This window comes from Perca flavescens, chromosome 21 (assembly GCF_004354835.1).
Source record: "Perca flavescens isolate YP-PL-M2 chromosome 21, PFLA_1.0, whole genome shotgun sequence".
NCBI lineage: Eukaryota > Metazoa > Chordata > Actinopteri > Perciformes > Percidae > Perca > Perca flavescens.
The window spans coordinates 8,902,963-8,925,887 of NC_041351.1; the positions used below are offsets into that span (position 1 = coordinate 8,902,963).

The window sequence follows — 22,925 nt, forward strand, 5'->3', positions numbered from 1 at the left end:
ACATACTGCTCCGCCTTTTGCGTTTTCGCTGTCACATGATAAACTCAGAAGTGCTGCTAATGCTGCTAATGGGTATCGTAGCTTCCCGGCCCCGGAAAGTTTGAAGAAGGAAACATGGAGGACCACACGTATTCAAAATCCAAATTTCAGGAACAGGAATCTTCTTCTTCGCCCAGAAAAAGAAAAAGGATATTGAAAAGAGCAAGAGACCGGCTTTTTGAAGCGTGAAGGCTACCGTAGCTGTAATACGTACTGCATGGCGCGTGAGAGTTGATTGCGATATATGATCTCAAATTCCTACACATTGGACCTTTAAATATGGATTTGTGGACTGCAATGAAGTGGCCTTTATTGCAGGGATTTTGTATTGGATATAGCACTAAAATGATTAATACATTAATCATTACTCGATTGACAGAAGCTTAATTGACAATTCTAATTGATTAATTGTTCATTCACTGGCATGAAATCAAGGACTTTTGCAGCTGCGTTTTTTAATTAATTTTCACATTCTATAGATAAAACGAATAATCGATTCATTGAAAAAAAAAAACAGATAGATTAGCCAACGATCTTAAATTATAATTAGCTGTAACCCTTATTGGATTACATTGGATGTTCTTCATGAGCTGGCAGCTTTGCAGCTTTGTATTTGTGAGTAACAGATGGCTGGAATGTTCCTCTTGTGTTTTAACTTCTGCCATCCCTTAAATTAATCATCCTTTCAGGCAGAGCGTAGTCAGAAGTTCTTGCCATGCGCTTAAGTGTTTATCTTTGTACATCCAACAATGAGATATAAGGGTTTGCTCACTATTTTGGGGAGAGAAAAAAAAAAAAAGTACCATTATGCAACATTCCAGCCTCAGGGGAAAGCATCTACAACGGACTTGTAAAAGAGAGAAACTGGGTCGTGCACTGAGTGATGAAGAGTGCTGTGTAAAAGAAGCGGTGTCTTTGTCTTCCCATTATGGACACGCAGGCACGTGCACACACACTTTGTCACTCAGGCATTGTTTGCTTCCACCACCGCTCTTTGTCTCTTTCCTTTTCACTCTTCCTCATCCACACCCTGCTATCTCACTGTTTTCATTACCTACATTATTCCCTCCATCACTCTGTCACCCTCTCTTCCTATTTCTTGTTTTTTTCTCATCTTCCACTCCCTCCATATCCTCATCTCAGGGATAGCATTTCCACTCAGCTGCATCCCTCTTCCTTCCTTTCCTCGTGTCATTTCCTCCAGCCTTGTGCTTGCCCCACCCCCCCATCTATAGGGACAATTGAGAGGAAACAACACAGTCTTCTCTGTGTTGTTCCTCTGTGTGGGCCTTTTGAGTTAGAAATGAGTAAGTAAGGAGAAGGGTGTTAACATATCAAGTCTGCTTGTATGGGAAACTACTCAGACCTAATTTGGGTAGCAGTTAAGTGGTCAGAGCTGGTAATTTGGGATTTTTTTTACCAAAGAGTGAATGTGTGCACACTCCGGTCGGTAAAAGATAAATGGTGTTTTTAAACTTAATGGAAGGTTGAAGCACTTGGGAAGTGGTGGTTCCAGGATGGCATTGTGTTATGTGTGTGTGTGTGTGTGTGTGTGTGTGTGTGTGTGTGTGTGTGTGTGTGTCTTTGTGCAGGTACAGTACTCTGTGTGCAACCTTCCACTGAATGGATGCTACATAATTCAGAAGCCATTATGTCTGGTGCCCTACTACTGAAAAGAAGGAGAGATAGAGAGAGTGATGGACAGAAAGAAAGTGGAGAGTGTTGTTTTGGCCATAACTGCTTTAAAAGCTAACTTGAAATAAATGTTTCTCCTTCTAAAGCCCTGTGCAATTTTTGTAATTATACAATGGGTATTGAGCAGTTTAGAGGCAAAAACACCATGCAACTAAAAGATAATATAAAGTGTATTCCTTTAATGGTCCGTGTGAGCCCTAAGGAGTCCCAGCCTGGTTCCCCCCTTCTGCCACATTCCCTTCTTTCTCTGCATTGCCTGGCTGCAGGGGAATCACAAGACAGAGGCATGGCAATTGAAGCAGGCCCGTCACATGCTGCCTAATTCAAATAGGCTGTGATAATTCGCCTTTTCACTCGTCCTCCCTCCCTGTAGCAAGGGGCACCAACTAACCTGCACGTAACCATGACGATAGGAGCGGCTGGGTGGCCCAGTGTTTGCGCGTTCAGCGGGAGTTTCCCCCCTTTCTCCTCTGTCGAACAATCTGAGGCTCCCACGCACCCCTCCCCCGTGTTCATATTATCCACCTGCGCCCCCACATCTCCATCTCATTTACCGTGTTCACCTCAATTACACCCAGTTTACCCCAACTCTCATCACTCCAACACCCCCCCCCACCCGCCTTCAAGATGAGACGAGGAGCGTCTCTTTGTCTCACCTTGCTGCACGCTGCCATCCATCTGTCTGAGCGCACCCTTTAACACATTTACAATCACCTCCCTTAAACTGTGGAACGCTAAATTTCCCACTAATCTCGGCACCTATTTTTTTATGGGGCACTGGAGAATATGAGAACGTTTAAGGGGTCAATGAGTGGAGGTTGCCTCATCCTTCCTTTGACACTGCTTCTGTATTTTCCTTCTTTTCTTTGCCAGCAGATGTGTGGCCATCTACATGAAAGGCACGACGCCGTGAAATGGGACAAGATGAGACACAGCACCCCAACACAACAGATGGAGCTAGGGAGAGCAGCGAGAATAGATTGTTTTAAGGGGGAAGGGAGCAAACGATAAAAACCAAGATTCAAAGTGCAAAATGAATGACATAAAAAACACATAATAATGACATCTGTATGTATTTGCAGTTGTATTTTTGCTCTTTTATTAGCAAAGTTGACAGCAGAGGGACTGTGCCAGATGACCTGAACAGCTGTTTTGCAGCTTCTGGAGGATGATTCAATTTGCGTTTTATCCTGCCTCTTTTAAAGCAATCATAATCCTGCAAATTCTTCCATTTTTGGATTTCAATCCCACTACTTGACTTGCAGGACACACAAACATCACAGCATGAGAACAGATGGCTCAGCACCAAAAAGATTTCAGACACAAAAAAAAGGAAGAGCAAGGGGAGGAAAAAAAGAGGGACTGAGCTTGAATAAACCCATCTGCTCACAGATGGATACCAGAATTCATTTGAGGCTGATAGGACAGTCTTGTTGCTATTTTTGTCACAACACTCCATCTCTTGCAGAAAGTGAGCTATGGGCTAAAGGAGGAATGAAAGGGAGAGAAGTAGATGCAGAGATGTATGAGGAGGTGTTTGTTCTCCAGCTGGACACTGGAAGGATAACAAGGTGCCAATGCAGCTGGTCTGGTGAAGACATGTTCCTTAGTTTGTTTTGTGTCTTATCACCGCACTGTTAACTAGTAATTGTTGACGTCAGTTAAAAAAAAAAAATTTGTTTGGAGTCACAGAACATGCTGACGTTGCAACCCTCTGCTTAGAGAGATATTTAGCAGAAGTCAGGGATTTATCTGATGAACGTAATGTCATTTTGAGATTCGGTGCACTGGAACATGTTAAATTGAAGCCAAAAGAAGGAACTGTTTTTTTGTGAAACTCTAACTTTACCTTTTGATACTTCAATACATTTTGCTGGCAATACTTTTACTGTACTTTTTTACATGGGGGTATTGTGACTTTTTACTCAAGCAAAAGATCTCTTTTCACCACGGTGTAGCTGATAACTTGTTGCTGCATGCATTTTGTATATAATATATCTCACTGTTTCTTTGATTTATTACCTCTATACAGTACATACATTATGTAGTGTGTACATTATTCTGCACTTTTTGCATTTCAGCTTAGATGCTAAACTGCATTTGTCTCCGTGCTTGTACAATTAAGCTGAATCTAATCTTACTATAATGTAAAGCACATTGAGTGCAAATTTCCCCAAAACTAAAGTTATATAAAACTTTAGTCACAAGTGACTCTTAAATCGTGTCATCTCCTCTCTCACTCTCTCTCTCTCTCTCTCTCTCTCTCTCTCTCTCTCTCTCTCTCTCTCTGTCTGTCTGCAGTCTCTCATATTCCTGGGCTGTGTGGCGGCTGCGGGGCTCGGCCTCAACCTGCTGTGTCTGGCCATCTACCTGAGCTGTTTGTGCTGCTGCCACAAAGACGAAGAGGAGGAGAGCAAGAAGCCCAACTCCTGCTGCGTCACCTGGTCCGCTGTCACCGCCGGCCTCATCACATGGTGAGAGAATCGAGACCCAGACAAGATGTTACGACTAAATGCTGATTACAGTGCACACACACTCTCTCTGTGGATGTCTGTTTTCCCCATTTTCTTTATTGGTCATTCAGTATTCCTACGAGGTGAAGCTGTAAGTGGCGTGATGTTGTCTGTTTCTGCAAATTCTGCATTCCCACATGAGATCCATAAGTTATTATAGTTCGTAGTGCGTCTCTGTTTATTTGCCCATACTGTATGTCTGTTCGTCTGCCTGCCTGAGGTGTTCAGACATCTCTCTTTCTTGTCTACATGCCCTTTAGGCCACCTCTCTTCGAAATACCCTATGCTTCTATTTGCAGTTTTGCAGATACTTGTGATTTTGGTTCACAGAAGCATCAGTCGTCTTTATTCTCTTCCTTTTGATGAGATCAGTCTTCAATCTGTCACTCGGCTCTGTCTCTTTTACCCCGGTGAAACGTCGATGTTCTTGATGTGGATGAAATCTCTCTGATAACCCTTACCCTTTTCACATTTCTGTATGATTTGTGGATGAAAAACCAGACATAAAATGCACAAAAGAGTGGACGTTTTTGATATTTGTACAAGCGGGGTTTTCTGGGCATGGGTTTTTCAGAGCAGCCCCTTATAGGAAGCTCTGGTTCGAGGGGATATTGGCAAAATAATAAGAAATAAAACAAATGAATTCACCAGGGTTGAGTTTAGACTGGCATTAAACAATCTGTTAGCATTCTGTCTCTGAGGCCCCATCATCGCGGCGTGGGAGAAGCAATCCTGATCTGGGTGTATCATGAATATTCTGCTGACAATATGTAAGTGTGATTGTGCAGCCAACTAGCAGACACATCTCTTCACAATGATGCATTGAACCTCTGGAAAGGATGCACCAACTGAGAAAACATGATATAACAAATGCAATAATCTCTCTGTTGTCACTGTATGTTACATAAAGCGCAGGCTTATGTAGAGAAAACAAGAGAAGATAAGAGAGAGCTACATCATGACATGTTGTAGGAATATATTTCAAATATTTTAGGGATTATATATACATTATTTGAAAAACATGTGTTTCGATAGGAATATTATACAGGTTTTGAAACTAAGTGCAGCTCAGAAATGGTAATGGATTGTAAATAACATTTCCCTCCAGCTTAATGCTCGCCTGAACTAGCAGACTGTAAAGTGTATAAAGCGTAGCCTATTTATTTTGCTTCTATAAAAAAAAAAAAAAAAACTGTTTGTGCTGTATAATGCAGCACAAATAATGGAAAACAGGTGACAGGTTACTAATGGTGAGTAAAATTTCCATTAGTCCCATTAGCAAAGATCTGGTGTCACCATCACAAGGCAGAACAAATAAAAAATGTCAAGCTTAACTATCATATCTTATGTATGAGGAAATAAACCACTTAAATGCTTCAAATGAGACTATTTTTGAGGGGAAATGTTTCTTATTTTAAGATGATATCTGACCCAGTGTTTCCCCTCCGATCTAACAGTGGAGGAGCGGTGCAGTAAGATCTGATTTGTTTTGGCTGGAGGCTGCTGGATCTCATCAAGTGGAATTTTTCCTGATGTGAAATGATATTATGTTTAGCTGCGATAAAGATGAATGGTATCGGTGTTATAGCCTTTAGCTGGTGCGCGCACAACCTCCAGCAGTTCATTATTTCTTTTTACCTGGATCCAACTTTTCAGTCTGTTAACAATCTGCCGCTGTGTCAAACTCTTCCAATCCACACTGCTGACAAACATGAACACCAACAAACTATAGGGGCAAAGGTTCGCTTACAGTCTGTTATAAAGTTAGCAAAAACACATGGACTGATGCAACACAGTCAGCACTTACTTCACCAGATAGAAGAACCCATTAAGCCAGTCAATGAGATGTGCTTTTCTTCACTAAGTAGCTAATTGAATTTGCTGCCAGAGCAGGGGTTACTTTTCTGAACCTTGTGACAGTAATGTTTAGCAACCAGTCAGTAATATTAAATTAAGTCTCGGGCATTATCGTACATCTAAACACGGTTAATTGTTAAATGGATATCCTGAAAGCTCTAGCCTGGGAAAACTATGACGAACTTCTGGCAAATTTGAGATTTGTTCTGTAAGTCAGTCTGGCCAAGAGCCCATTCAAGCCCATTTCCAATTTTTCCAAATCAACGACGATGACGATAGCGCAGCAACGGCGAGCAGCGTTTTGTTTACATTCAACATGACGGCCACTGAAGCACAGCAACCCGTTGATGCCGCTGTCGCTGCTACGTCATCTGGATCGTTGGTCTGATTGGTGGAAGGACTATCCAATGTACCCAGAGTCATTTGAGCGGCGTCCGTTGGTGACGCCCCATTGGAAATGAGCTGCGAATGAACCTTGAACCACTCTCAGTTACAACTGAGAAGGGTCTGGTGTCAACCAGGTTATGAAAGCTCAGCACTGCAGGCAAAAGCTTGTGTTGTGTACCACCTGTGGGTGAATCACACCAATCATTTGCATCCCCTTTCTTCTTTGTCGTATCTTTGCGCCACTGCCCACATCCGTTGAATGCAAAGTGTAAATGCAAAAAGGGAGAAAATAAATGCATAATGCTATTTTAAAAAGAAAAGAAAAGGTAAGCATTTGAAATATTTAACCCCCTCAATTCTAAGCCAAATGCTGGTTACTAAAAGCACGATGACGAACATTCTGCACGTCAAATTACCTTTCGAATCACGACTCTGACAAAACAGCACCAAAGCACTAATCATATAACACTTAGCTTGATGTCGCACACATTTATTCAGTGGTTGCAAATGGCTTCTGTTCCCACCCAGTCAACCAGTCTTCATTACGCCTTATTTAATTATTCATGTGCAGTTTCTTAAAATGTAGAGTGACTCAGAAGTGGCAGTCCTCCTCACATTAAAGATGTATGTTGCGAACTCAAAATTTAGAAGAGTGAATAACTACTAGAAGAAGCCAAGGACTATGGGCACTGTTGTGTATAATGACATACAGTATATTCGAGTCTTGTTCAGTCAACCCGTTCTCACTCCCAACTCGTAAAATAGCCTAAGGCTGCGTGGGCATTGGCTCTCAGCGTCAGATACGACGCAAAAAGCACCCTTCAGCGCCTGGATGCACCGGGCAGAGCAGCAGCTAACGTCAAAGGACGTACTTTTAGCGCGAATAACAAAAACGCCAAAGGCACATGACCAAGCGTCCGTATTTTACGCGATGGGAGAGTGAGAATGTGTTGTTGCGGTTTAACTTGACAAGTTTGACAAGTTGATTGCCTGGGTGGTGGATTAGATCTAACCTCGAAAGAAACTCATATCCATCTGTCTGGTCTTCACTTCTATGGAGCACCTCAATAACCTGACTCCTCCAGATGGATCGCTTCGCATTTGCTTGGCATATCCATCTGGGAACTTTCCGTTGGAGAACTTTTGTGGAAGGTGGCAAAAATACTGGTTAGCTGATTGGATAAACCATCTGTCTATCACAACTTATGATGGTGATAGACGGGCCAAATCAACCAATCAGATCAAACTCTTGCCGAAACCAGTCGGGAGAAGAGCAAAAACATCTTTTCCTCTGAGAAAAGCCTCCAGTGCCATGTTTTGCTCTTCTTTCAATGAAGGAATACTTTCTAATTTGGATAAAACTTGCGCGATAGCTAAGCTGATCTCATCCGTGGAAGCTGCCATGTTGTTTAGACTGAACAGTCGCTTCTCGTTGCGTCACACCCGCCTCAAAACCAACGCTGATTGGTCGGTCGTTTGGCGAACGGCTCCAAATTGTCTCTATCTCAAGATGCCAGACTGATCTGCGAGTGGAAAACTGGAGCTCGTGAGATCAGGACGGTCTCACGAGGCTAGCAGCTCAAACTTCAAGTTGGAAATATACCTTGAGTATTATAAAATATGTCATGTGCGCCTATCTCAAAATTAAAAGTTTCATATATCTTTGCTTAATAGTAATCCCATTAGAGTGCCATGCTTTGGTCTGGAGTAGATTTGAAGAGCTTGCATGGCCCGACTTGATAAGCTGTAAGAGTTTTTGAGATGAAGTAAGAGGAAACATCCAGTGGGAAATCAACTCTCTCTTCATGTGATTCCCAACTTTGATTATGTCAAAAAATATGGAGTGATTGTGCAGTGGGTTTTGAATTTGCCTTGGGAACAAGAAGGCTTCATTTTAATCTCATCAGTCCAGCTGCTCTTTTCACCTTTACTTTACTCCTCACTTCTTTTGCCTATGTCCTATTTCCTTTTACTTCCTTTCCCTGTCCCCCCCCCTTCCTTTTGTCTCTGCTTAAAGTCTTGCCGCCCTCCACTTTAATCATGTTTGACAGTGGCTGGAGCCGATATGCTGTGATGTCCATCCTAATTAACACTGGTAAAACTAGAGCAGATGTCACTCAGCTCTGCTCATGCTGAAGACATCTGGACCCTAACCAACACACCGGTAAAATAGAATATAGTAACCATGATAGTTTACAGTTTGTGTATTACTATAATAGTTACTTCCTCCACGGAGGTTATGTTTTTGGCTCTGTTTGTCTGTTTGTCTGTCAGGATTACAGAAAACCTTTTGGCCCGATTTTCATGAAACTTAACATTGCGAGAAAGGGCATTTGTGTTCCATTTATGTGGTGTCGGGAATAATCAGAATAATTAGTTCCCTATCATATTTCATGGCTCACCTGATCTGTTTACTTTGTTCCTCGTTGTCATGCAAATACTGGAAACAGCTATTTACGTGTTGCTTAAACATTCTGAGCCATAAAATACTACACATCTTCGCTCAATGGTGTTTTAAGCCCCCAACTTCTCCTTCCAGGCCGCGCTGCGACCGTTAACTTCAAGGTACCTAACCCTAATCCTAACCCTAACCATAACCATTGCCTGTTCGACTTCAAGGCAGCGCTGCGACCGTTGACTTCCAGGCACCTAACCCTAACCTTAACCCTAACCCTGTTTCCAGATTACGACTTATAGTGCGTTCCATTTGTACTTGGAAGTCAGATTTTTGGGTAACCACAGAGTGCCCTGAGCTGAAAATCCAACATGGCTGCTCCGTGTATCAACAATTGTGAAAGCTGTAGTAACATACAGTTATAAGCACTTCTGTGTTATTTGTGTCTCACTAATTCAGTCATACACGCAGCGCTAACATATCTGTGGCTGTATTGTTACGCTGTTTGTATGCACAAGAAACAGTGTATTGTGTTGTTATAAACTGGCCTTGCTAACAATGGCTAATGGCTAGAGCTAATGAAAACAATGAAAATCCGACTTGTAAATGGAATGCATTCAACTTGGGTGTGACGTCATTCCCAGCTTTGGCTCCCAAGTTCCGAGTTAAATGGAACACACAGGAGTACCATTTTAGATTGTTTTCAGGCTTCAAATTGAAATCCAATTTTGCTTAATAGGCATGACCATAATAAAGTATTTCCAAAACAATGCTTGTTCTTATTACTGTAAGCTGTGCAAGGGATGTTTTACCAATAACTATCAGTTCTTGTCTTTTTGATAGTCTGATGCAAATCAGCATATATATTAACATTTTGAAAATGTTAAATGAAAGAGGTATGAAATGGAGGAGTTTAGGAGTTTAATTTACAGGCAGCAGTATCTTCACTGCTTATGCAAATGGATCATCACAAGTTATTCTCCTTTCAAGGACACTTGAAATATTTATTTGTATTTGTTTATTGTGATAGGTATTGGTTGCCAAGCGGAAATGAGAATGGAGGACACACAAAGAAAGGGAGAGAGAAAGAAAGGAAGAGAGCTGTATGTTTACCTGATATCGGTGTCCTCCATTGGATCTCATACAGAAATGCTTTGGCACACAAGAAGCATTCGTACAGCATGCAGGCTACAATATCAGCAATTAAAGCATTGCAGCAGTCCTGTTCTAAAGCCCTCATTCACTTTTTTGGGGTCATGTATTTTTAGTAACTCACAATTTATAACTCTTCATCTCAGGCCCTAAATTGGCTATTTGGGAAGTTTTCTAGCTCATATGTGCATGAAAAATTTAGAAAGGAGCTATTTGTGTTATTTTGTAGGCCTACTGCATATAAGGTTGTTTTTGGGTGGCCTTTGCTGAGACTTAAGGGACCGTTCGGTATTTATGGAATGGTCCACCGGAGGAAAATAGTGGAGGGTCATGTCTTTTTATTCTTTGCTGGTGGGAGGCTCGCCCAACATTACTCTGGGAGGGGGGGGTCACCCAACTTTTGTATTCATGAAAAGAGCAAAGTTTCAAAGTGGCTTGTTTGGTGCATATTTTTCCATGTAGCTCTCAGTCTCGGCCCCCCATCAGCACCCTAGCAGATGGGTCTGACCGCATACGTGGAGTTTGCTGGGGGCAAGAGGAGCACTGCCCCCCTGGTGGCTGAAATGGGTAATTGCATTGTTTAAAAAATGATTACGTTTGGCATGACCAGATATTTTATAAATATGTTAAATAACACAAAACAACTAAATGGTGGTAGGTAATACATCTGATTTCATATACTGCTTTAGTAGAAAAAAATATTACCTGGTTGACGATGGGAGCAGCAGGACGCAAAAAAAGAAAATTACTGTTGTACTGGACATCTTGCCATGCCAATGTTGCCATAAAGGTTTCCTAAATGCCATGTATATACATTTGATGTCAGCTTGATTGCGCGTTTTGTGTATGTTTGGACTTTTATACGTTTATTCCACTTTGTTTAAACGGCGAAGTGGAGAGGCCTCGTTCACCTGTTTGGAGCTGGCTAGTGAATGTGACGCCTGCGTAGGCCTTGCTGGATACACCGTGACCCTTTTTGTGGATCTACTGATTGCTGTGGATTACTTTTTTTTTGTGTCATTGGATAACGGCAAAATACGAATCTTTTTTCTTAACGTTTTATGTGATTGTGCTTGGTTTCTGCGTTTGGAGAGCCATCTCAACAGACTGTAGGTCGAACGCTGATTGTTCACTGTTACATTTTAGTTGAATTATTCCGCCACCGTCTGTCTATTGCGTTCCAAGACAGCCGTGCCGCGATTGGCGATTGGTTATTACCCAGTATGCTTTGGTGAATGGTCTCAATGTTTTATTGTTTTATTTCATGTGAATACTAGTGTACTAGAGGAGTAACTTAGTATTTGAAGTAATGCAGTAATGCAGGAAGTGTGCATTTAGTTTCCATACTTATTGTGTTTCCACAATGCGTAAGATGAGAAAGCAGAGGTTAAGCCGCGTATCTCATAGCTGTAAACAAACAATAGGCATCTGTTCCTCTTTTCCAAGCGCAAACCAGTATAGAAAGCATCAATGAAATGTTGGGGAGAGTCATGCCTCATTTCCTAATCATTTTGGAGGGTCATACAAAATTTATTGTCGGCGAAGGGAGGGTCAAGTCTTTTTTGACGAAAGGTCCCTAAACTCCTCTGGTTAAATAAATAACGAACAGTCCCTAAGGAAGTAAAATATTAAATGTCTATATTTGTCATCTCAGGAGAGTCATTGCTGCCATTTTGGGGCAAAATCTCAAATATTCCAACATGAATGAGTCTATTAATAGTGGCTGTGGGCATTTTTCTGCTGCAGGCTGAAGCTTTTGCTTCCTTTTCTGAATTCCCCTCAATGTCTTTTATCCACTTTGTCATTTATCAACATGACAGTTTGGACCTTTGCTCAGTGCATGCCCACTCTGGTCTATGTTATTCTTTCTCTTTGAATTAGACTGTAGATATTTAAAGGAGCAGCACTAATGGAACTGGAAGGGGTAGAAAACAAGAGATATTCTCTCTCATTGCACATGCCTTTCTGTCCCCAGTTTTCCTATATTAATTAGATTCTACCATTTAAACACTTGCACGGTTCAAATAAGTCCATGTTTCGCTCTGCTACTTTTACCCAATACATTTACTGCAAATAAAGTGTACTAGCATATGTGTCATTATCAGTATTTAATGTGGGGCAAGAAGCAAGGTAAATCTTCTCCTATATGTTTTCTGTTTTGTTCTGTTTTGCTCTGTTTGTCCTATTGTCTCTCTCTCTCTACTTCTGTGTCACATTATTGGTTGTGAACAGTCTGTCTCCCTGCCTCCATATATTCTGTGTGTACTGTCTGTTTGTATCACTGTCAGTCTGTCTCTTTTGGTCTGTCTGCATCTGTCTCTTGCTGTTTCTCTCCAAACTGATGCTTTTCATGTCTATTCTGTCTTAAATGTATGCCCTCCTCCATTTCGCCAATCTCCTCCCTGAGGGTTCTATTAAAATATGCAGAGGGGGTGGTTTTACCTGCAGGGGGTCAGTTAATGAGGCTGAGTCCTTGTTGTACTGATTAGCAAAACAGCCCCGTTGTTCTGCTCCACCTGCGCTCAGCATCTACCGCCACACTGCTGCACAGCTACAACAGCTCTGCCAGACTTCAGTGATTGCAGACGAACGTCGCAGGAAGCATTGTTAACCGTGGATTTACAGTCTCTCTGTTCTGCTTAACACTTATCTGGAGCATCAAGGAGGAGTCAGGGGAAGCAGCGAGGTTAAGGGGACTGCTCTCACGTCTCAATTAGGCTGACTCCTGCTTATTATCCCTTTGGTACTGACCTGACCTGCCTCTGGCCTTCATCTGGAGCACATTGTGTGACGGGACAGTGGTGGTTAAAAGCAACCAGAGGGTACTGCGGCAGTTGCTTTGGGATACGTGGAAAGATTATTGAGGAGAAATCACAAATTGAATAAAAAAATAAACAAACTGATGTGGAGTCAGCTTTAAAGTAAACATTTAGTATAATAAAAAACTCACTTTTTCAGTGCTTGTGCACACACATTTGGGTGTCTGGAGTGCCTACTAATGCACAAACTGTGAAATAAGACAGACAGTTTATTCTGGACTGCCTAGATCAAGAAACATGGGATTCAACAAGCCCTTCAGGTGCGCCATATTTTTCTCGCAAGCCAATCAGAGAAGACTGGGCTTTTTTGGGAGGGGGGGGCTTTAAGAGACAGGTGTTAAAAGGGAGCATTTCAGACAGTGGCTGAATACAGGTATATTCAGACAGATAGTATAAGAAAAGTGTTTTTTTAAACAATAAAACATGTAACATGTTCTAGTAGAAACCCAAAATACAAGTTTGAACCTGAAAATGACCATGCTATGTCTCCTATCATATCATATCATGTCATATCATTAATTAGTTTAATGGATGAATGGTTGAAACACATAGCTAAAAGTAGCGCATAAACAGCTGTTGAATCAAGTAATAGACACGTGGTTGAAATAAATTGTGGGATAGCTATAATTGGATGTGGCGATTAATAGATCAGAGAATTCTGTATTGATGTTTCATGGTTTATTAGATAAGTGAATAGGCAACCACGCTCATAAAACCTTGTAGAGTTAATGAGGTATTAAAATATTGATCTATAATAAATCATCCAGTCAAATAGCCACACACTGCATCTGCTCAATCGAGTGAATCGGATCCCTGTTTTATATTGACTGGCATCGGTCTAGTGAACTCTGAGTCAAAACTGAAGTGTCAGTGTAAGAAACAAGAAACACCTTTAGATATAATGCAGTACAGTTCAACAGCTCCACAAAACCACAGCTTCTAAAATGACCACATACAGACAAGCTGTAAATTGAAGGATAAACCTGCATAAATGGGTGGGCAAACAATGAATACAGATGCTTGTGTATAAAGAGCGAGGGTTTGGACATATAGTGAATTATGTACTATGCGGTCACTAGATTTCAAACCAGTTAAACACTCATCAGAGTTTTTGGAGCAACATGTTAGACTGCACTCTGCACCACCTTCACCAAAATACCACATGAGGCATCATGGTGTTCATCCATCTAGTAGAGTTTCACTTGGAGAATCTCCGTCATTGAATCTGCTCTGGAGGCACGGGTTGGCCAAAGACCTTTTACTAAGACACTTTACATTGGGTTTTTCCCTTAATTGGTCAGCCATGTTAAAGGAATACGCCACCGTTTGTTGAAATAGTGCTTATCACGGTCTACCCTGGCTGTAGATAGGTGGGCCAATGTATTTTTTGTCTAAGTGCAAGTAATTAGGTTGTTTTTTTGTCTTTTGTTGGCTCACTTTTACTCACAACATGCTAACCGGCAACATAGGATTCTATTCACTACGCTAAGCTAACTAGCGGCGGCGCTGCCGGTGTTGCACCGGACTAAAACAATGCATGCACAAAAAATCCGTTGGCCCACCTATCTACAGCTAGGGGAGACCGTGATAAGCCCTATTTCAACAAACATATGGCATATCGCTTTAAGCTGAATCAACACTTCTGAACATCAAATGTTTCATGAAAGTAGGATTTACTTCAGGGCTGTTGAATTGGATTGAAATGGAGGTAGCTATGGTGTACTTGATGACTCTGTGTATTGAGAGCCCCCCAGGAAATATGTCAGCCAAGGTGCTAAGCCTTCATCCCCTGAGTATTACAGCTCCAGACTGCCTCTCATCTGATGATCAATTTAGTGTGCTGTGTGACTGTGAAATGGTCGAGCCAAACACCTTACACATTCCAGTCACTTTACGGCCTTTGCTGTGTAGTGCCTCGTTTTTCCCTAAAGCTTAATGTTTAGTTCCATTAATGGGTAATACTTCCCTCTGAAATTAGCACAGATGGTCATTATTTCAGGTCAAACACATTATTTTCAACTTAAAAACACAGCGGGAAAACTTTGGCGTTTTACTGCACTGGGATTGTTGTTTGTTCATTCGGCCCTAGTCTATATCCTTGACGTATCACTTCCAGTACTGCTCCGGTGCCGCAGGAAATTCCGTTTCCTTCCGCTTTCTTTGTATTGGCATTTTAAACTCCGGTGGATTTATGAGCACTAGGGTTAACTGCTCCTCAGATCTCTGCATGGTAAATTGAGACAGCTAGCTAGACTATCTGTCCAATCTGAGTTTTCTCTTGCACGACTATTTTACAGCGGCTCCGTGCAGAGCTTAGCGCCGCCCATGACGATTGTGATTGGTTTAAAGAAATGCCAAAAAACCAGAGCACGTTTTACTCCCATCGTGGAATGCTGTGTGGACTAGCCAGGCCCTCCTCCGCTCCGCAGCGTGTGGATGGTCTGGCAAAGCGAGACTAATTCGTCCCTAACGTAACATGGACATCATTGTCTACGCAAGAGATTCTTGTAGCTGCTTTCAAATCCCATCATATAACAGAAAAAGGCTACAGCACTTTGGGGACAAAAGAAGCTTAGAAAGACTGCTTAGGAGTGTGCGTTTGTGTTCATGGTTATTTTGTTTGTGCTGATGCTCCAGCTGAACAAATTAAAATCCTTGGATGACTGAATATGCAAAAGCAGTGTCAAATTATGCACACACATTCCAAAACCCTGTATTGTATCATTTCTGGTTCAAAGAAGTGTTGTTTATATAAGTGAACACAGAAATCTGAACAGTTTATCGCAGCTCCAGTTCTTTATAGATACAGTATATTTATTTTTTGCTTCAGTATTGAACCATTCAGTACTGAGGTTTGCATAAATATGGCCATAAAAAATAGGTTTTCTGCATGCAGATTTCAGTTTCTGTCATTTATCTTTGTGTATTTCTTAAAACAATGTACAACAAGTAAAAAAGGGAGAGGACATGGTGGTGCAGCACAGAAAAGTTTTATGGAAGAAGCACAAACTCTGAATGAACCTAATTTTATCCTTCTCATAACCTTAATTGTGTGTGAAGCTTCCAAGGTGCAATCCCTAAGACACACACATGGCAACGCTTCAATCCACTGTCATTCATTCTGTTTGGATGACTGCGTTTACCTTGGCAATTAACTGTAGAATAGACAAAATAGCATTTCCTTCTCCATTCAGAGACTGTGCCTCATTACCTTTTGCATTTTTTTTCCCTGTTTATCCAAAAGCCAGGGTTGATGGAGAAATTGATGATACTGCTTAATGATAATACCCAAATGCCAGGGCAAAAAAGATCCCATGAATTATTCACAACATGTTGTGTAGGCGCTGTTTTCTGTTGTGCCACACTCCCTGTAGGAAGTATAACTCTATCGCAGGATGGCACAGTGTTTTAGAACAGACAGAAAATCCATATTTTTTTTAAGTTGCATTCATTTCCTAATTAAACAAAGGTTCGAATAACTGAGAAACCTCAGTGACTGAGAAAGACATCACCTCTGCTCTGACATACAGGACTTACAAGCCATGCAGCACTGATGTTGTTCCCCGCTCCTCTCATTCAGTTCATCAAAGGCTTACCTGTCCCTCTTTGCCTCCTCTCTCTACAGCATTGCAGTGGGTGTGGGTTTCTATGGCAACAGTGAGACCAATGACGGCGTGTACCAGTTGACCTACTCCCTGTACAACGTCAATCACACGCTGGGTGGCGTGGACAGTCTGGTAGGTAAAACATATATGTCATATGATGAATGTCTTCTACACAGAAACACATAATGTCCCTTGGTTAACTGAGTGGCATCATGTTTTAAATTTGTAAAAAAACAAACTAAAAACTTTTAGTTTGTGCTATTTTGTAAGACGTACAGTTTATAGATGAGAGACCCATCTAGTTAGAAACAAACAGCTCTGAGTGAAGGCTTCAGCGATGCTTTGTGATGTACTCAGACACACAAACGCACACAGGAAGAAAGCCCAGAAGACTCAATTTAGTATGCATTTAAATGTTTTTTATTGTCTTTTTATGGCTGTTTACCGCTACACACAAATTGACAGCCTCTCCTCCGCACAAAAACTCTTTGCTCCCAGACAGACAACTCACACACTCTCACCCTCCCTGCTCCGCCTTCCCCCAGCCGCTGTGGCCTCAGCAGGAACAAAGCATCGCCCTTGTGTCTTTCTTGTGCTCACTTTAGCTCAGTATGTTTGCATGATCCTTTTCTATTTTTATCTGCCTCACTTCCCATCAAAAACCCAAATGTAGCTCGCTGTCCCACAAATTTCACAGTAATGACAAGGCATTTTTCTCCTTTCAGTCGAGAGTCACACTCGGAGAAGTCAAAACAGTTGGATATGTTCTCCCCAATGTTTAAAAAAATGTTTTGAAGTAATAATACAGTTAATTACCTGTCAACACTATTAGCATAAGTACTTGGGCAACTTGGCTTGGCAATCGACAGTATTGTGTTGTACTGGCTGTACACATGAGACTTTGGCATGAGTCAGACCTTCGTCGCAAAAAATTATCATTTGAGAATCAATAGGGACCTGAAAGAGATTTGCTTTGACAAGACGTAAGAAATGAGACTTCTCTTGACTGAACGAGACCTGTGCAGTTTGTCTCAAGTCCTGTCTTGGGACTTGTACAGTTTGCCCTAGATACTCGACTTTACTTTGTAAAGATTAATTTGAGACTGGTGGAGATTAATTTAAGACTTGTATGGACTGACTTTAGTTTTGTACATACTGACTTGAGACTTTACTTAAGACTTAACTAAAGATTAACTTGAGACTTGTCTTGAAACTGTGACAAACCCTATAACTGCCTTTTCCGATGTAGTGTTGGTACACATCAGCTGTGTGTGACCAGCCGTGGTCCTGTGATGGCATGGAAGCGCGGGCAGACACTCTGGGTGACTTACTGTCGAAGAGTAGGGATTAAGTCTCCATCTGCATTAGTGGAGATTAATGGGGTGGTATGTGAGCCACTTAGTGCGGTGACTCAACATGGTCTCAGTAGTAAACACTTTGCTGATAGGGTATAGAGCCCACAGCACTATGTTAGAACTCCTTACGCTGATGATGAGGGAACACATTCTCAGATTTTAATGGAGAGTAGTTCTTAGCCGGCTCTGATTGACGCACTTCTTCAATAATTGAAACTGGAAAAATTTAAGAACTCTGATTAGTGATGTTGGAAGCTCAGTAGAGCTGCTATAGATTGTCAGTTGGGATTAGTTCTCACGTGACGTGCATTAACTGGCTAACATAACCGGTAAACTTGTTTGCCTTATAGATTTATTCCACTTAATCGATATAACCATTTGTTAAGCTTGTATTACCTTAACACAGACTGATAGATACATCTCTTTGTCATGTCCAAATTTTATGAACTGCTCCTGTTAGTCTTGATAAACACTTAGCTACGTTCATTTCTCAAAATCATATTAGCAAGAGGAGAGAAATCATTAACATATAGCTCATCTGAAAGCTTGTCAGTGTATCCCCCTGGGACGCGTGAACTCGTGCAAACCCATAATTGGACATGGTGGCCTTTATTTTAGAAGCTTGTGCGCGTGAGTGTGCTCGCCTGTTTGTGTGTGGATGAGTGAGTTCATTGCAAGCAGCTATAGACTGTTAAGAAGTCTAGTTCTTGAGTAGGACAAAGAGCCCAGTGTGCCGCACACAGTTCCCAGTCTCCCCCCACCTAATCAACCATGAGCCCAGGAGACAAAAGCGTTTGATGGGGAAGAACAAGGACCAATGCTAGCCTGTCTGATTGGCAGAGTCTGGATTGAAATCTGTATTGAAATCATTGACAGTGAAGGCCTCACTGCCCTTTGGCACACACAAATGCCTTTTAGCACCGGCTTCAGGAGAGTTAAGAAGTGATTTCACTTCTAAAGACTCTAAAAGAGTATATAAGAGAGGAAAGGAAGGACGTTAGACTCATTATCACTAGATGCTTTTTTTTCCAGCTACTGTTGAGACCTTGATTAGTTACAGTCTGGAATATATGCATATGATGTGTTTATGAACACATGCATACTCAACACAGGAACGCACATCGTCGATCTTACTGAGAATATCAATTAACCAAAACATTTGCATACTAAGAGAGGTGCAATTTGGAGACATTACATTTGAACAGAGATGCAAAAAAAACATCAACAGGGCTGTTAAATCTGGAAGGTGACCAATCAGGGATGCTTTATCGATGCTGTAATGGGACTGATGTGACATTTGAAGGGTTTACCAGCCACACTAATAATAACTCTATTGTTTGGAGATGGGTGTTGTGAGAGGGTTTGGCAGCCAACAGTCACCCAATGGACAGGGTCGACGTCTGGGTTAGTCATTGAGCATTTGGCCAGAGCTCAAACACGGTTTGGAAGTTGGCCGACTACATGATTGCAAACATGCACATTTAGACAGCATTCTCCTAATGAGATTTGTTGTAATAACACAAAATAATAAGTTATTCATAAGGTGAAGGAACGATTATGAATTGAAAAACGGAAGTCTTTTGGGGAAGAAGTTTAAAGACAATGTTGTGACAAACGTTCCTAGTACTCCTGATAACCTGCTTCTCTTTCATGTGGGACGAAACCTGTTAAAAAACAAGAAAGACCATGCATGTCTGTGTACATGCATGGTCCCAGTCTGAACCTGGATTTTGTCCAGAAAAAAAGGATTTCTGAGAAAGCTGAAAGGAAAGTACTGCCGCTGGGCCAGAGGTCATCCTTGTAGCCAAACGACTTTCACCTCTGTATGAACTCTCGCTCTCTTAAGAACTAAGCTAGAGACATTCATTGAGTTGTTGGAACCGCTCTCATCTGTATCAGAGTACTCACAGCAAACCATTTTTAGAGTGATGATCCCGCTTCCTTCCTTTGGTTAACAAACTTTGCTGTGTGGGCCATTGGTTTTCTAAAGGTCTTGATGAATGCCCGCAACAAACCCACACAGGGCAACTTCTTAAAAGCTCTGTGGTCATCAAGTATCTGAGAGGGGAAAAAGGAAGTAGGAAAGAATATATTTTTAAAGAGATGTTCTGCTGAGCGTCATTACCCATCGGTGAAGATGGTCTCTATCTTTGCGGTGACCGAGCTGCTGAGGCACTTCAGACCCATGTTCCATTTCACGCTCTAACTCCCACATTCAATTTTAATTGAAGAAAAGTCTCTCCACTTACAAGCAGATACGAGACGGGTTAGAGCAGGAAAAGGGTTTAATCCTATGTTTTAACCTTTTTTTTACTTGAACATATATGCTCATTGGTCCTCATTTATCAAGCGATTACGGGACGAGTACAGAATATAGTTTAGAAGATTCTTGAATGCTGGCTCAGTCTTAACCTGGCACCGGTCTGCAGAGTGTGATACTTCTTTTAGAAACAACATGGAAACCAAACTTGGCAAGCAATTTTCTCTTTTCAACTCAGAGATGGCCGCTCTGGGAGGTTTGCTTCTTAAATTAAAAATATTCTCTTCCAGCCTTTCTGTTTTGTGCTTCCAGAGTCATCACTGAAACATTGCTTCCTCTGAGTCCGTGTACCAGCCCCAACATGACTTAAATATAGAGATCCAATTCTAGTGAAGGAAGTGGGATTTATATTCTGTAGAACCTGACAGGCAGTATTGTAATGTTTCGTGTAAGACACGCATATAGATAATTCAACAAAGAGTCTATTTCTAAACCTGATTCCTGTATTAACTTTTAGATGAAAATAGATGGTCTGATATGAATTATTATGAAGTATAAGTAGTAGTTTAAGCCTTTGTGAAAGATGGAATCAAATACCAGGTTTTTCTATGTTATTAGAGATCAGATTGTAACATTTGACCGTAGAGCCAATGGAAGGATGTTAGGGTCTAGTCTAGTTCATGGGTATTTTTTTAAATGTAGCTTTTTTTATGCGCTTTGGCATTAGGGTTCAAGTGCCATTTGCATTTTAGGTTACTGAAAATGGAACTCTTGTAAAACTTCTTCCAGGGTGAAGATGATCAGACTCTTGGTTTTCACTGATTTCGTTGTCTACACATCTTCTGATTGACAAACATCTTTTTCCTGATTGGCGAACATGGCTTTAAGGTTAGGGGTATTTTTGCCAGCCTGTTGGTTTGGCATGCTCTTGACAGCCCTTCAATTGTGTTTTTGCATTTTTATTTGGTCTACATGACTAAATGACCATACCACTTCCCCACACAGCTTAGGGTAAAAAATAAATATAAGCTCATGTAAACAAGAACCTTAAATTATACCCATTGATCTATGATTTCTTCCCTTTCCTCATGCTCAAATCAACTTTTGCTATTTGACAGCAATATGTCATTTTTTTCAGCCCAAGGCCACTCTTCATACATATGTCAAAGTTACATAATTTATTGTGATCTCCTATGTTTTTTTGTTTGTTGTTTACCCTTCAGTGAGTAGAAATGAATATCCCACAGTAAAATAGCTTTGCTCCAAACACACTCCGCTGCAAATTGTTTGTTTTAAAAGATGTGAGGTAGAGAATGCTTCAACATGCCCCCAAAACATCAGACTGAGATAATGACTAAGAAGTATGGGACTGGGAATCATATCTTCTTGATCGGTGTGGATCACTTACACGGTAAGGATCAAACCAAGACGAAGGAGAGATTAGCTGCATTGGCTGTCTCCCCAGGCGTTTTAGATAAGATTCTCACACATGAGGCAAGGATCAGATACATGCCTTCAATTCTCATCTGATTTCATCTGCTCAGTCTTAGGAGGAAGCGGTATCAATAAACAATCAGATAACAAACTACAGAGCACCTCAGGCCTGTGAGTTTGATCTCAGTGGCTGCTTCGGTATGGATCTTTTTTTCTCATTTAAAATATCGAGGCCGCTAAGTGTAGGATCTTTCTGTGATTATAACTTTGAAATAATTCTGATTTGTTTGTTGAAAGGTGAGCCAGTCTCAGTGATAATTGGAAAAGTCGAATGGCCCTATTTTATCGATCTAAGCGCACGGCGTGAAGCGCCTGACGCAGGTGCGTTTAAGGCGTGTTCAAATCCACTTATGCTAGTTTCACGGCAAAAATAAAGGTCCGTGCGCCAGGTGCATGGTTCAAAAGGGTTGTACTTAATATCTTAATTAAGCATAGGTGTGTTTTGGGTGTAACATGCAATAAACCAATCAGAGTGTCATCTCCCATTCCCTTTTAAAGCCAGGCGCGTTTGTACCTTGGTGCATTTCTATTATGATGGCGGATTTGCTAAGCAGGAAGGAGAGATTTTCAGGAGAAGAAACTGATCTGCTCGTGCGTGAAGTGAAAGCGTGCGAGCAAATCATATATGGCATGAGCACTATGCCACCAAAACTCCATGAGGTGAAGCAGGCATTAAAATAACAATGAAATGCTGCGTTATTGACTTTAGACCAGGTTTTTGTTGGTCAATTGCGCAATCATTTCCCGCTGCCTTAAAATAGCAATATGCCAAGAACGCACCTGAACACACCTCCCTGTAAGACCAGCACGCCCATGGGCACACAGATGGTTGCAGGTGCATTTGCTATTTAAACGACGTGGGCGCTGGACGGGAAATTGACAACTGCGTTGGTCTTCAACTAGCTAAGACACTTGCGTCGGGCTTTGCGCTGCGCTGATAGGGCCCTATATGTTGCTTAAAGTTAATTCATTCCAGTGTTTTTTCGACATGGAAAGATCAATGGTTTTGTCATTAAAACTATTGTTATTAAGTAATTTCTTTTCTTTTATCTTTACAGAAAGACATTAGTACATTAGTTCATTTCACACACACACACACACACACACACACACACACACACACATACATACATTTTGCAATGAGCAGGTTTAGCTAATAGATGGATGGATGGATATTTTTAGCTATGCTAGCAGCGTTGCTCTAGGGATGGCAATGTTGGCCTGTCGACCGTTCATTGCTTTGGCCCAGACTGTAATGTCATTAACAACTCAATGGATTTCCATTAAATTTGGTGCATACATTCATGGTCTCCAGAGGGTGTATCCTAATGACTTTGGTGATCCCCTTACTTTT

At 41.4% G+C, this 22,925-nt stretch overlaps 1 protein-coding gene across 1 annotated transcript in view; it reads left to right on the forward strand.

Moving 5' to 3' along the window:
- Positions 1-22,925, forward strand: part of ttyh2 (tweety family member 2) — a 67,780-nt gene that overhangs the window by 14,495 nt on the left and 30,360 nt on the right. Inside the window, exons 2-3 of the mRNA XM_028568759.1 lie at positions 4,036-4,208; positions 16,483-16,594. Of these exons, the coding sequence (XP_028424560.1) occupies positions 4,036-4,208; positions 16,483-16,594 (285 nt within the window). The remainder of the gene's footprint in view (positions 1-4,035; positions 4,209-16,482; positions 16,595-22,925) is intronic.